Here is a 12388-nt window from a genome sequence, read left to right on the forward strand (position 1 = left end):
ATTTTAAACCAAGGAAACAAGATGGGGTGGAGGAGCTTTTTTTTTAAAAAAAAAAATATTATATATATTTTACATATATTCTACATATTTAATTTTCTACGTATCATTGAAAAATGACAGCATGCCACGTGTCGTCGAGTATATTACACTCGTATTAGTTGAATGAAAAAAAGATTTAAAATGTTATGTTTTGATGGGCAAAGGGTTTCAAATATTTTGTTTGGACGGGTTTAAGTGTTTAAATGATAAAAATGTAAATAGAAATGTCTACTCTACAAATCAGGACAAAGTACAAGTGTCCACAAGATTATTTCGCCTATTCTAAATTCTAAATATCTGAAATCTAGACAGTAACTTTTCACCTTAAATTTACGTAACAAAACCAAGTTACACAGCCTTAAACGCAACAACAATCGCCCAACAGTAATTCAAACATATCGTTAGGCGTAAGAAGAGTTGTTCCGCCTAAAATCAATTCGACTTCAGGCCTGCTGCTCTCCGATAATGCCTCCTGAGCTTCTCGAACCTGTTGGTACAACAAGGAGAGACTGTTATTTCACGAAGCATCGACGAGCATACATCAATTGAAAGATAAAACGATAGCAGTTTTTTATATTGATAGAACAAGAGGGATTGTTGTTTCACGTAGCATCAACGAGCATACTTCAATTGAAAGAGAAACGAAAGCAGTGACTGTTATTTCGCAAAGCATCAACGAGCATACTTCAATTGAAAGAGAACGGATAGCAGTGTTTTACAGTGATAGAACAAGGAGGGACTGTTATTTCACGTAGCATCATCGAGCATACTTCAATTGAAAGAGAAAGGATAGCAGTGTTTTATAGCCTCTTCCCCTTATAAACTAACATCTTAACCTTTGTTTCGTATAAAGGGTAGCCCAATGCACTAGAGCTCCCGGCTATAAGCAGGGTCCGGGAAAGGGCTCCACCACAAGGGTGTATTGTACGCAGCCTTAACTTGCATCTTAACCTTCGTTTCATACGTACGTCGTAAATTCATTAAACCAATACGAAGGCAGAAATATGAAAGGCTCAGGAAACAGACATACGTTACAAAAGGCACTGAAAAAGGGCTCAAGGAAAACAAACCTCTACACCATTTATGCCCCCCACAACAAAAACGAGAATAACATCGTGATCTGCCAGACTTGGTTTCACCTGCGAAGACCAGAATCAAATCAGTAACCTAGACTAGCATAGAAAATACTAATAGCTAATTGAAGCATACCTGCCCAAGGCCGAATCTCCCAAACCCGCTTTTGAATAGTCGGCCAACAGTAGATGAATGGTACTCTAAGCCGTGTACTTCATGCTTAGCTAGCACCCTCGATAGCACTTTATAAAGCAGTCCTTTGTTTGAGTAAGGATCATCATTGAACTTACTCATAGCCTGTGACCATTCTCTGAATGAGAGATTCTTTTTTAAGCTGGACAATTTGTGAAAGAATTTGAAAAGATTATCCACCCTATCACGTAACTCTAACTTTAATTGCATGTCATCATACACTTGCTCTTTTCTCTTATCTTTTCCAGAATCTTCATCACCCCAACTACCCCAATCGTCATCATCAAAATCAACGTTTTCGGTATTATTAGAAAGATCTTCCTTCTTTTCTTCTGATTTTCTGTTAAAGTTGGCTTCTAGATCCTGAGTTAAACCTTGCAGAAACTTTAATTTCGCAACTGTTGGGTTCTCAACTATTGCATCAACAATTGCTTCTTTCATAAAATGTTCCTCTTGCCAAGAGAAAGGACCAACCGTCCCAGAAGATGGGAAATTCTCACCTGCCAATATATATCCAACAACCGTGAGTAGCAGAGCATCTTGTAGAGTAAGAAGCCCCCGTTGAGCATCCATCTTATTATTTCCCTGTGAACTAACTAAAGCACTTTTATTTATAAGATCACTAATTTGAGCAGCAAGACTTTGGCTTGTGTCCCCAGCATTTACGTTCAGTATCTTCTCAGCACTGTTAAATGCATCCCATTTAGCACTATATGATTCATCTAAAGCAAATAATGCTGCTGCTGCTAACTGGATGATTCCTTTGTTTTTTGCCAGAGATGACTGGCTTTTAGCTAATGCCTTAAGCATAGGCTGCAGATCTGATATTGAAGCATAACCAGGACGAATTTTTGCGTTCAATGATATATTTTCTCGACGTAAACTTTCCTGCAGCCATTTCTTGATCAGCATAGCCCCATCTTTTGTTCTTCGCTCTAGTATGGCTTCTAGGTACGGTGTTCCATGAAAATTTTGTGTAGAGACAAAAGAACCACAAAGAAGGTCACTTTGAAGATCTTGTGAGGACATTTCACCAAGTTTAGCACTAAAATTCACCAACTCAACCATTTGAGAAGTTGAGTCTCTTGAATTCCAACCACGGAGAAATGCTTCAACGCTTTCCACCAGCTGAAAGTTGTCAGAACTTGAAGTGGCCTCTTTTCGGACATTATTGAGTGGTATCTGAACGGTGAGGGGAGAACGTTGCAAGTAAGCAGGGCCAAGTTTAACCGGGCTCTGGGAGCTTTTAGCTTGACTTAAGGACGACATCCGTTCTCCATGAGGCAATGATGAAAACATTCGATCCACAAGTGAATCCCCATGACAGCATGGAGTAAGAAGGTCAAGAGTGCGGTCAATGAGTAGTAGCCCTGCAGATCTCTTACGTCGACCGACATCATAAAGACTTGACATGTCTGTCAGAAGCTTTCCAACAGTTTTTGAACTATCACCCAGGGAAAATATCTCAAGTTTCAGGTCCATCTACAAATTGAATTTATTCGTTTTCAAAATACAGTAACGTAAAAAACTGAAAAAACAGTTAAACACAGAGATAATACAATTGCAGTTCAATGTATCAGTTTATCAAAAGCCATATTAAATTATTGCGATAGCTATTACTTTCTAAATAACAATGTCTCAGTATATAGATTTTATTTGCACAGAAAGCCTCAACATTGTGCTTATCCTCTGTTTTTTTTTAGAATAGGTCCAAGTTTTGCTCCTATACTATTAGAAATTGCTCAATTTTTTCCTCCGTCAGACTTTGGTCCATTCATACCCTTATTGTTAGCAAATTGTCTATACTTGCTTTTGCCATTAACAAGCTCCAACATGAAATTGGTGGACTCAACGGGTCCAAATTTACCCCTCAATTGACTATGGTTTAACATTACCTTCTGATTGGAGTTCTGTTAGGATCAAGGGCAAAAAATGAGACTTTCCTAATGGCGGGGGGAGGATTAGACAAAAAAACTGACGGACGGAAAAGTTGCTCAATGTCGGATAATACATGGCAATTTTTCCCTTTTGAAATAAAGAGCATTAATTTTATCTTTGTTCTGCTATTATTAATTAAATTCATCTTGTAAATTAAAATTAAATATTCAGTAGAAAGAAGGCTTTGCTTGCATAAGCATATCTACGGATATACACTTTTTTTTATTTTAGCAATCTCACCAATTTACAACTTTAAAGCTAAATTTAATAACTGCCTTTGATTTTTGGTTTGCATGGAACCCAACAACTACTGTTTGTTATGTGTATGTCTGTTTAAAGAAAATTACCAGCTACATAGTACTTCTGTATATTCCAAGTAATATTCAGTACATATTAATGGCCCATGCATTGCACAGGTTAGTTCCAAGATAGAGGTAATTCTGTCCTCTGGGCATATTTCACCGCCTTTGTGGATAACAGCGCAGCCATTTGGAAGACATCATTTATATTTTCATGACATGAATCTTGATAGAAGAGAAAACCAAGATCAGTAAAGAAAATTTCAGACAAGTGAAAGGATGATACCTTTGCCGCCAGATGATAAAGAAATTGAGCGGTAAGAGTTGCCCCAGGAGGGACATCCTCCCCATCAGAAGTTGTCCCAGTACTTATTGGAGGTAACCCAAAGCTAATAGAGTTATCATGCTCAGTAGATAGGTATGCTTCGGCAACTGATCCTTCTGAAGGCAAGACAAAGAATCTACGTGAAAACGGACACAAGATCAGAGGGAAGTGATGCACAGAAACTTTCAACTTTTTCCGTACATCTCCTGTCCGGTCAATTACATTGTCTTCATTCAAATTTTGGGCACTTGCATCGGATACGAAATTAAGAGTGTCCTCTTCAATGGTGGTTAATTGTGACCATCCTTCATCTTCAGCGGACGTACTTTCCTTTACTGTGCTTTCTCCAGCATGACTAGAGTCCATCAGAGACTTTCTGGCAAGCTCCTCGTAATCTTGGACAAGCAAAGATTCATATTCACGATATGCATCCGGTCCTAAAGGAGATTCAGGATATGCTGAGTGACCTGTCTGAAATAAGTGAATTTGGACATACACTTAAAATGAGGTAAATATAAGACCTTGTAGATTTTAATCCTACAAGAAGTTATTAAATGACAATTTCCTATGTCCATTGGGTGGGAATGTCAAAGATATGTTTAAGCCCCGACATATACCAGTAAAATAGACAACCTCGAAGTCATTGCAGTAGGACATTAGTCCAAAAGTACTAGACTAAATTTGTTAAAAAGAGATTAAAGAACTTTCAGTTCACGATACAGCCTTCTTTGATATAGATATTTCTGTAGGTGAACAGAGAGTATTTGATATGAGGAGCAACTCCAGTACCAAAATATTGAAATTATTTGATATCAAAGTGATACATTGGTTTTCATCAAGGTTTATGAACAACCTATGCTCACACCTAAAAGAAAAGTGACACAGTGATTACAAAGAGACACAATTGGTAATATGAAATAGGTCGGAAGAAAAAGAAGTTATCCAGGCTATAAGCAATTTACTGCTAAATTTGTAACTAACTTGAAAACATGGCCTTAGACATAGTCTATCACTGAGTTCAGTAAAAATAAACAAATTAAGCAATAATTGTGGTGGCCGGCCCATTTGTGAGTGAAATAAAGTGCTTTCTACTGAACCTTCCCAATCCATCCTGTATTCTCTGCCAAACCTCCACAACTGAAGATAATATGCTCCGTACCTTCAGTTAGCAGAGCTCATAAGTTTTCTTTTGTCCTACTAAGACCAAGAGGACAACCTAACCTTGGCCACAGAAAATTTTCAAGAACAATCCTTTCATTCACAATTATACTTATAGTACACAAAGACTCCACTTTGTGGGAAATGGGAATACACTGGGTTTATTGTTGTTGTTGTTGTTGTACACAAAGACATATATATCTTCAGACAACATCTAGTAATCTTGCCTTCAATTGATTTATTCTTTTCCCTCACTTTTTCTTTCAAGGGGATAGGAAAGAGGGTAATCTGCACGAAATCCTGGACGAGCATACATACAAAAGTTTAAAACTCTAACAGTAAGATGATCTATCTTCATAGAGACATATACTGAGTACCAACCAAGGCAGATCTGCACATCTTCCATTTTTCCAAAAGCTTAAAATTGATTCAGAGGTAATGGGTATATATATGTATTTTTCTTTTTTAATAAAGAATAATGTTGATGTAAGCAAAACATCAGGTAATAAAACCAATATACATCAGATACCATTATCAAATTTAATGAGTAGAAAATCTCATCCTGAGAGGTTAGAGTTCAATATGTTTTGTCAGATACAACCAGATACTCTCATTTCATCGAGAAAACAAAAAGTACGATAAAATGTTCAGGAACAAAAAATTAAATATAATATTTGAAGAACATTTTATTTACGGGCACAAAAAGTACCTCTGAGATGCATGTAAATATAGCACAACTGCAGACAGTTTGAAGTGCACTCAGGCAACGTATAATGTATCTATGTGCATCACTTAGAAGACGTGACGTGATGACAACAATTTTCTTGGCAGGCCCAGAAGTTGAATTCCAATCAACCACCTACAAGGAAGACAATGCAGATTGGTTCAAACAAAAGGTAGATTGGAAACTGGAAAAAAATTAAAAAACAAGAGGCTCTTCTTGTGAATATATATATATTAGCTTTTCTTTTAATCGTGGTAAGAATTTTATGAACACTTTTACTCCTTAACATTCTGTCTACTAATCTACTGCAGATGCTTACACGCCAGCCATGTGCATGACTCACAGTAAATGATAGATTCCTCAACTAATTTCAAGGAGATATTCTTTGTCAATACAATCCATGTTGAGCTTACAGATCTTTCAGTCCAAATACAGTTTCATGTTTTTCCTCTACCCTTTCATTTTCTTGAGGAGGGGAATTAAGCCTACAGCTTATTTTTTCACAACCAATTGCTAACGAGTGTTAGGTATTCTTCATGAAAATACAAACTAAATATTTACAAATGTATTACATTTAAGACATATAGTTTTCAAACACAAATTACTTCTCCTGAAGTGGAAGCATATAATGTTTCCTTTTTCCGTGTGAAGGAAGCCACCAGCCTACTAATTTATGGTATGGTGCAATCTGTGATTATACAACTTTATATCATGATGTTAACTAAAAATGAATTCACGCAACAAATCCCAACCAACTAAAATAAGTGCAACTATTGATACCTTATCGAGAGGAGAAATTTTCTCCAAGCTGCAAATGGCATGTGCACCAAGCTCCAGAAACAGAGAGAATGCTCCAAGATATTCAAAGCTTTCGGTACACCCTGAATCCAGATAAATTATGGCATCTCTAATTTCATCTGACATCTGCAAAAAAGATATCAAGGGTCATGTCCTCAGTATGCTAAAGATTTGTCATATCCTGCATGATCACATATCCCCAATACTTCTCCAGCCTACCCCTACCTCTCCTCGGACGCTCCAACATCAACCTCCCACACCTCCACACTGGGGCGTTTCTACATCTCCTCTTGACATGCCAGAACCATCTCAGCCTAGCTTCCAGCATCTTGTCAACTAAAATTTTAACCTAGCTAAACAATGTAATTTTCGCCACCAGAGGAATCACGTATCCTGTATAATTTAGTTTGGGATTGAGGCATAGCTGATATAGCCAAAATCCTCAATAAACAAAGAAATTTGTGATCTCTTTAGCATGACCTAAATAGCTACTATTTTTTCAACTCCTTAGTTATCCTTAGTTTGAAGGGGAGCCTTGGAGTAGTAAAGTTGATGCCACGTGACCTGCACGGGTTCAAGCAGTGAAAACAAGCTGTGTGACCCTTGTGGTCTGGCCCTTCTCCAGACCTCGCACAGAGCGGGAGCTTTAATGCATTGGTCTGCCCTTTTTAGTTATCAATTCCTAAAAATCATTTCCTCCCTAAATTCTAACGATACAGCTCAACTTTCAAAGCAGATAAATTCGCGAATATACAATTACGATCAATAACAGAAATGAGAAAACGATTGATACATCTAAGAATGTATGATTAACGGAAAATTACTCACTTGTCTAATGGAATCCATACAACATTTGATCACATCAACCGTAGCCATAATTTCTCAAACGCAACGTAACCGGTGCGGGAGCAAGATGAATTTCCGGTGAATTTCACTTCAATTCCACTAACGCAACGTAGCCGGTGCCGGAGCAAGATAAATTCCCGGCTAATTTCAATTTAACTACAGTACGAGATGTAGCCAGTATCGTAGCAGGATAAATTACCGGCGAATTTCACTTCAATTACAGTACGAGATGTAGACGGTGCCGGAAATAGATCAATTTCCGGTGAATTTCAGCTCAACTATAGTACGCAACGTCGCCGGTGAAGGAGAAAGATAAATTCTCGGCGAATTTAAGCTCAATAATAGTACACAGCGTAGCCGGTGCCGGAGAAAGATGAATTTCCGATAGATTTCCGGCGTATTTCAGCACAATTATAGTACGCAACGTCACTGGTGCCGGAGAAGTATCAATTTCCGGCAAATTTCAGCTCAATTGCAGTTGCGAATAGCCGGTGCCGGAGAAAGATAAATTTCCGGCGAAGAATTCCGGCGAATTTCCGTTTAATTATAGTATGATAATTCGGATCTGGAATTGTTAATGTAGCATAATGATGGACCCGGTGGGCTTTTAGTGGGCTCGAAAAAAAAAAAGATAAAAGTGCATAAATAGCCGTCTTTAGGACCTCTATTTAAAGAATGGCCAAATTATGAAGTTTTTAAAGTTTAGCCGTCTTAAAATTATGATTCTGATGGATTTCTAGTGGGCTCGAAAAAGGATTATCTTACAAAGTTTAGCCGTTTCAAAATTAGTATACAACAACAACATACCCAATTATTTCCACCTAGTGGGGTCTGGGGAGGGTAGAGTGTACGCAGATTATACTACTCCCTCAAGAGAAATAGAGAGGTTGTTAATATAAATAACATAAATACCATTCCTTTTAGAAGTAATTAGTATTCGTATCCGCGCGTTGAGCGAAATATTAAGAAATTATAATAATTAAAAATATTTACATGGCTTACTTACATAATAACTTATATCATGTTTTTCAATGTAGTGTACTTAGTAAAAAAAAAATATTATTAGATCAAAGGAAAAATAAAACGCAAGAATACAGGAACCACATAAATTTCAAAAGGAAAACGATTCACAGAATGATTAAAGCAAATAGGAAAATTGGTGAACATATAATTAATAAACAAACTAATAAGAGAACATATTGAAGACAATTACTTCTTAAGCCTCCGTATTTAAGAAAAGAGAGAAACATGATATTGCTACTAATGTTTAACTCGATCTACACAATTATCCTCGACAAAACTATACTTGTGAGAACTTTTGTTGTCGACTTCACCCTCATTGAGTCATCCCATTGCTTCGTTATAAAAAAAAAAAAAGATTTCTTTATTTACTTATAACTTTGTTGCAATGCTCATATTATTTTCGTTCTTGTTTGGCTTTTTAATCATAAGAAGAGAGAAGCAAGATAAAAAAAAAAAAAGTTACCCTAGGTGTATGTGTAACACCCCGCATTTCGGGCTAGAACGTAAACCGTTATTCTTTCACATAGAGGTTGCAAAATTCATGAATCCTATGCAAATTTAGTGTGTAATCAATTATGTAGTATGTGAATCTAGTTGAGCATGAATTGAGATCATAGAAGTCCCTTAACTCAAAGACGGGTTGAAAACTTTCCTATCGTTAAAGTTTTAGTGAACGTTGAAACTTGGGTCAATTTCAATCGATCATAACTCATTATATATGACGAACTGGGTGACCTAATATATATCAAATGAAAGATCTTCGAATTAGCTTTCCATCGATACCAAATTCGCCTAAAACGGATACTCGGTGAAGAAGTTAGAGCATTTTTAGTGTCAACATTCCCGTTTGACTGGCCACCGCGTCGCGATGAGCCTTAAATTGACAATTTTCAATTCTAGTAGCTCATCGCGATTTCCAGCGCGTCGCGGTGAAGCTTTATACGGCGTTCCAGTCCCAAATTTTAAATTCTAAGGTCAAACTAGACACTTCCTATGGCCCCAAACCCATCCAAACACGAGATTTAATCCCAAATACACCTAAATACATACACTTTCACCAAAATTCATCAAAAACTCTCTCTAGGGTTTCAAACAAGAATCCCAAATAATTCAAGATTCAACCGTGAGTTTTTGAAGATAATTAGAGATTTGGAATCCCCAATCCGTAAGCTTCAAGAATCATTCATTATTCTCCAAAATAGAGGTACGTGGGGTTGTCCTAAATTTCATGGGCATGTTTTCAAAAAGGAATTTATGCAAGACTTTAAATTTATACAAGTATATATATGTTTTTACGAATTGGGGTTTTCAATTGATACAAATAACATGTTTTGATATATGATTTTGAAAGAATTATTGAGATATCATGGGGTTATTTGTTTGAATGTATTTAAATAGTTGAATTGTGAACATGTGACCTGAAATTTCAAAAGGGTGCGATGTACATGAGTTGTGAATTTTCTAAATTCCCCATGATAATGTTTATACCCCATATTATACTAGTGTTAAACCATTGAGAGTATGAGTTTTGCAATTGATATAACATTACTCATAAATGATTAAACTTTTTGAATAATTGCATGTTGAGAACCATGGTGTATGTGTTTTAATGGTGTGAAATTCATACATATGTGCATGTGGTAAATGGTATGAGAAGTTGGAAAGTTGATGTGATATTGATGACTTGCAAGTCGGGTATGACGATACCCTGCAGAGTATGACATGTGATTGATTAAAATGAGTTTCATGCATTGATTTTGTGATATAAGTAGTTACCCGAAGAAAGCACGAGTCAAATGACTCTACACTGGAAACCGTGTTTGCCAACTCGGGAACTTGGTACCCTGCTGTGTGATCTTGTGTACCTGACATTATGTCGTCCCAAATTGGGACTATGGTTAGGAGCCCTGCTTTGTGATCTTGTGCACTACCATACTTGATTGGGTTGAGACACCCTGCTGTGTGATCTTGTGTGTCTTTCCCTCACTTATACTCTAATCTCGATGACAATCGAGATTTGACAATTAGTGAAAATGTGAAATTGTAGGGTATACCACCTAGCTCAGATGTGTTGCATTGTTATTGAAAAATCAGTATACTATGCCCATGTATTTTCGAAATCATTTTGCAATAATGTGTTTTATAACAGCTCTCGTTTAGTTTATATAAAAATCTCTCCTTTGTTTTGGATTACTCTGCGTACCAGTACTTTATATTGACCCCTTCCCCTCCCAGGTTCGGAGGCACAGTCTAAGGGTCCAGATCAGTAGATTCTTCAGACAGATTTGCAGAGTCAAGTGGTGAGCCTTCTATATTCTGGAAGGCCTGATGTCTGACAGTTTATTTATCATTTAATAGTTTTGGATCTACTGAGGATCTTGTCCCAGTTTTTAGACGGTTGTTTGTTTTAGTCATGTAGTACAGATTTCTCAGACGGTTTTCAGATATCGATAGATGTTGTGAGACATTATTTCCCATTATTGATTTCATTAGACTCGTGACTATGTTTCCATAATATTGTATATCTTTCGCATTTCTTTTTATCATATGAATTATGTGCATGATTACCAGATAGATAGAGGTGTTTCGGGCCTTTATGTTTCGGAATGCTCGTCACGGTCAGGGCCTTAGTTTGGGTCATGACAAACTTGGTATCAAAGCATGGTTCATGATCTCAGGGTGTCTGCGAAATTGCGTCGGGTAGAGTCTTGTTTATGGGTGTGTAACGCGCCACACTTATAAGCAGGAGGTTACAAGGCATTTAAGAATGTCTCTCTTTTTTCATGTTCTAGTTTGTGCTATAGAGTCAGAATGTTCCTCTTCCATACTCTAATTCATGCTACGGTGTTGTTCATACAAAAGTAAAGTCATCCCAATTCTTTTCTTTGATGTTCTCAGATGTGTCTCATTGTTGGGGTGAATCAAGTGCAGAAGTTCAGAAACTAAATAGTATGGTCCTTTCTAATTGAGCCATAAAGATTATAAAAAAAAATGTTGTGCAAGGATTTAAGAAGAGTCTGTTAGTGCTTCAGAGTATATTGATTCTGGTGTAAACTTTGATATTGATGAAATCGTGTTTCCTAGCCTGCGGTATTAAGTGTATTCAGTCTCTTTCGGAATTTATGTTGTAGATGTCACGCTTAAGGGGGATGATGTGTAACAGAATGTTGGAACTGTATTTCCACCCAAGTAGTAGTAGTATAAGTTAAGTGTCGATGTCATGACCTATTGGTAGTGATGTTGGACCAAGAAGTTGGTGATGTGAAGTCACAAATTTTGAAGTTAGAGAGAGGATGACTTTTGTATAAATAAATATTTTAGTTGAATAACTGATGTTTGAGGATGATTTACCTCTTTATGGTGATAGACTAATGTGGTAGCTAGTAGCATGTGTGGATTGTATGGTAGTCCTTGGAGGAAGTGTTTTGACTCAGAATTTTACTTATACAGAGTAAGATGTGTATTCTTGGGCCATTGAATATTGTGTGTCAAGTTTTTATCTCTTGTAATCTTGATATCATTGTGTTGTTGAAAACAAAGTCTAGGGAAGCCGTGTGGGGCTCTTTCGATTCACTAGCATAGTTGCTTTGTTATTCATTTCATTTCTTTGTTCAAAACACAAAAAAAATAAATCAAAGTCTAGTGAAGCCGTGTGTGGCCTATTTCGATCCACTAGCAATTTGTTGTTCTTCCTGTTGTTCTTGTGTTGGTTGGAACTGGGGGTTTAGAGGCAAAATGACAAGAAAAGTGGTAAGGGCAATTTATTGAATATATGTATAGCCGAATCTTATTGCATGAGATCGAGTTGGTAATGGAGGTGAATTGTTGTTTGCTTGAAGCATAAAAATGGCTAGATTAGCCAGTAAGTTATAATTATAGACTCATGATTGTTTGTGGAATTAGAAGGTAGTCCAAACGTGTGCTTAAGTAAGTAAGTGTGATGTGAAAAAGTCGTATAAGTAGATACGATTG

General features: G+C 36.9%; 1 protein-coding gene across 2 annotated transcripts; it reads right to left on the reverse strand.

The window, feature by feature from the left end:
* Positions 1-229: 229 nt before the first annotated feature.
* Positions 230-8005, reverse strand: LOC107845423 (sec1 family domain-containing protein MIP3). 2 transcript variants are annotated; one of them, XM_016689722.2, is made up of 7 exons: positions 7376-8005; positions 6530-6673; positions 5735-5884; positions 3829-4338; positions 1249-2787; positions 1110-1178; positions 230-526 (listed from the first exon to the last, which is right to left on the reverse strand). In XM_016689722.2, the coding sequence occupies exons 1-7, from the start codon at positions 7421-7423 to the stop codon at positions 398-400; spliced, it is 2589 nt and encodes an 862-aa protein (XP_016545208.2). In that variant the 5' UTR covers positions 7424-8005; the 3' UTR covers positions 230-397. The 2 variants fall into 2 exon arrangements, with proteins under 2 accessions (XP_016545208.2, XP_016545209.2); XM_016689723.2 differs by lacking the exons at positions 6530-6673; positions 7376-8005 and having other exon boundaries at positions 3829-4304; positions 5735-5880.
* Between the last annotated feature and the right edge of the window lie 4383 nt (positions 8006-12388).

The sequence above is a fragment of the Capsicum annuum genome, chromosome 10, assembly GCF_002878395.1.
Source record: "Capsicum annuum cultivar UCD-10X-F1 chromosome 10, UCD10Xv1.1, whole genome shotgun sequence".
NCBI lineage: Eukaryota > Viridiplantae > Streptophyta > Magnoliopsida > Solanales > Solanaceae > Capsicum > Capsicum annuum.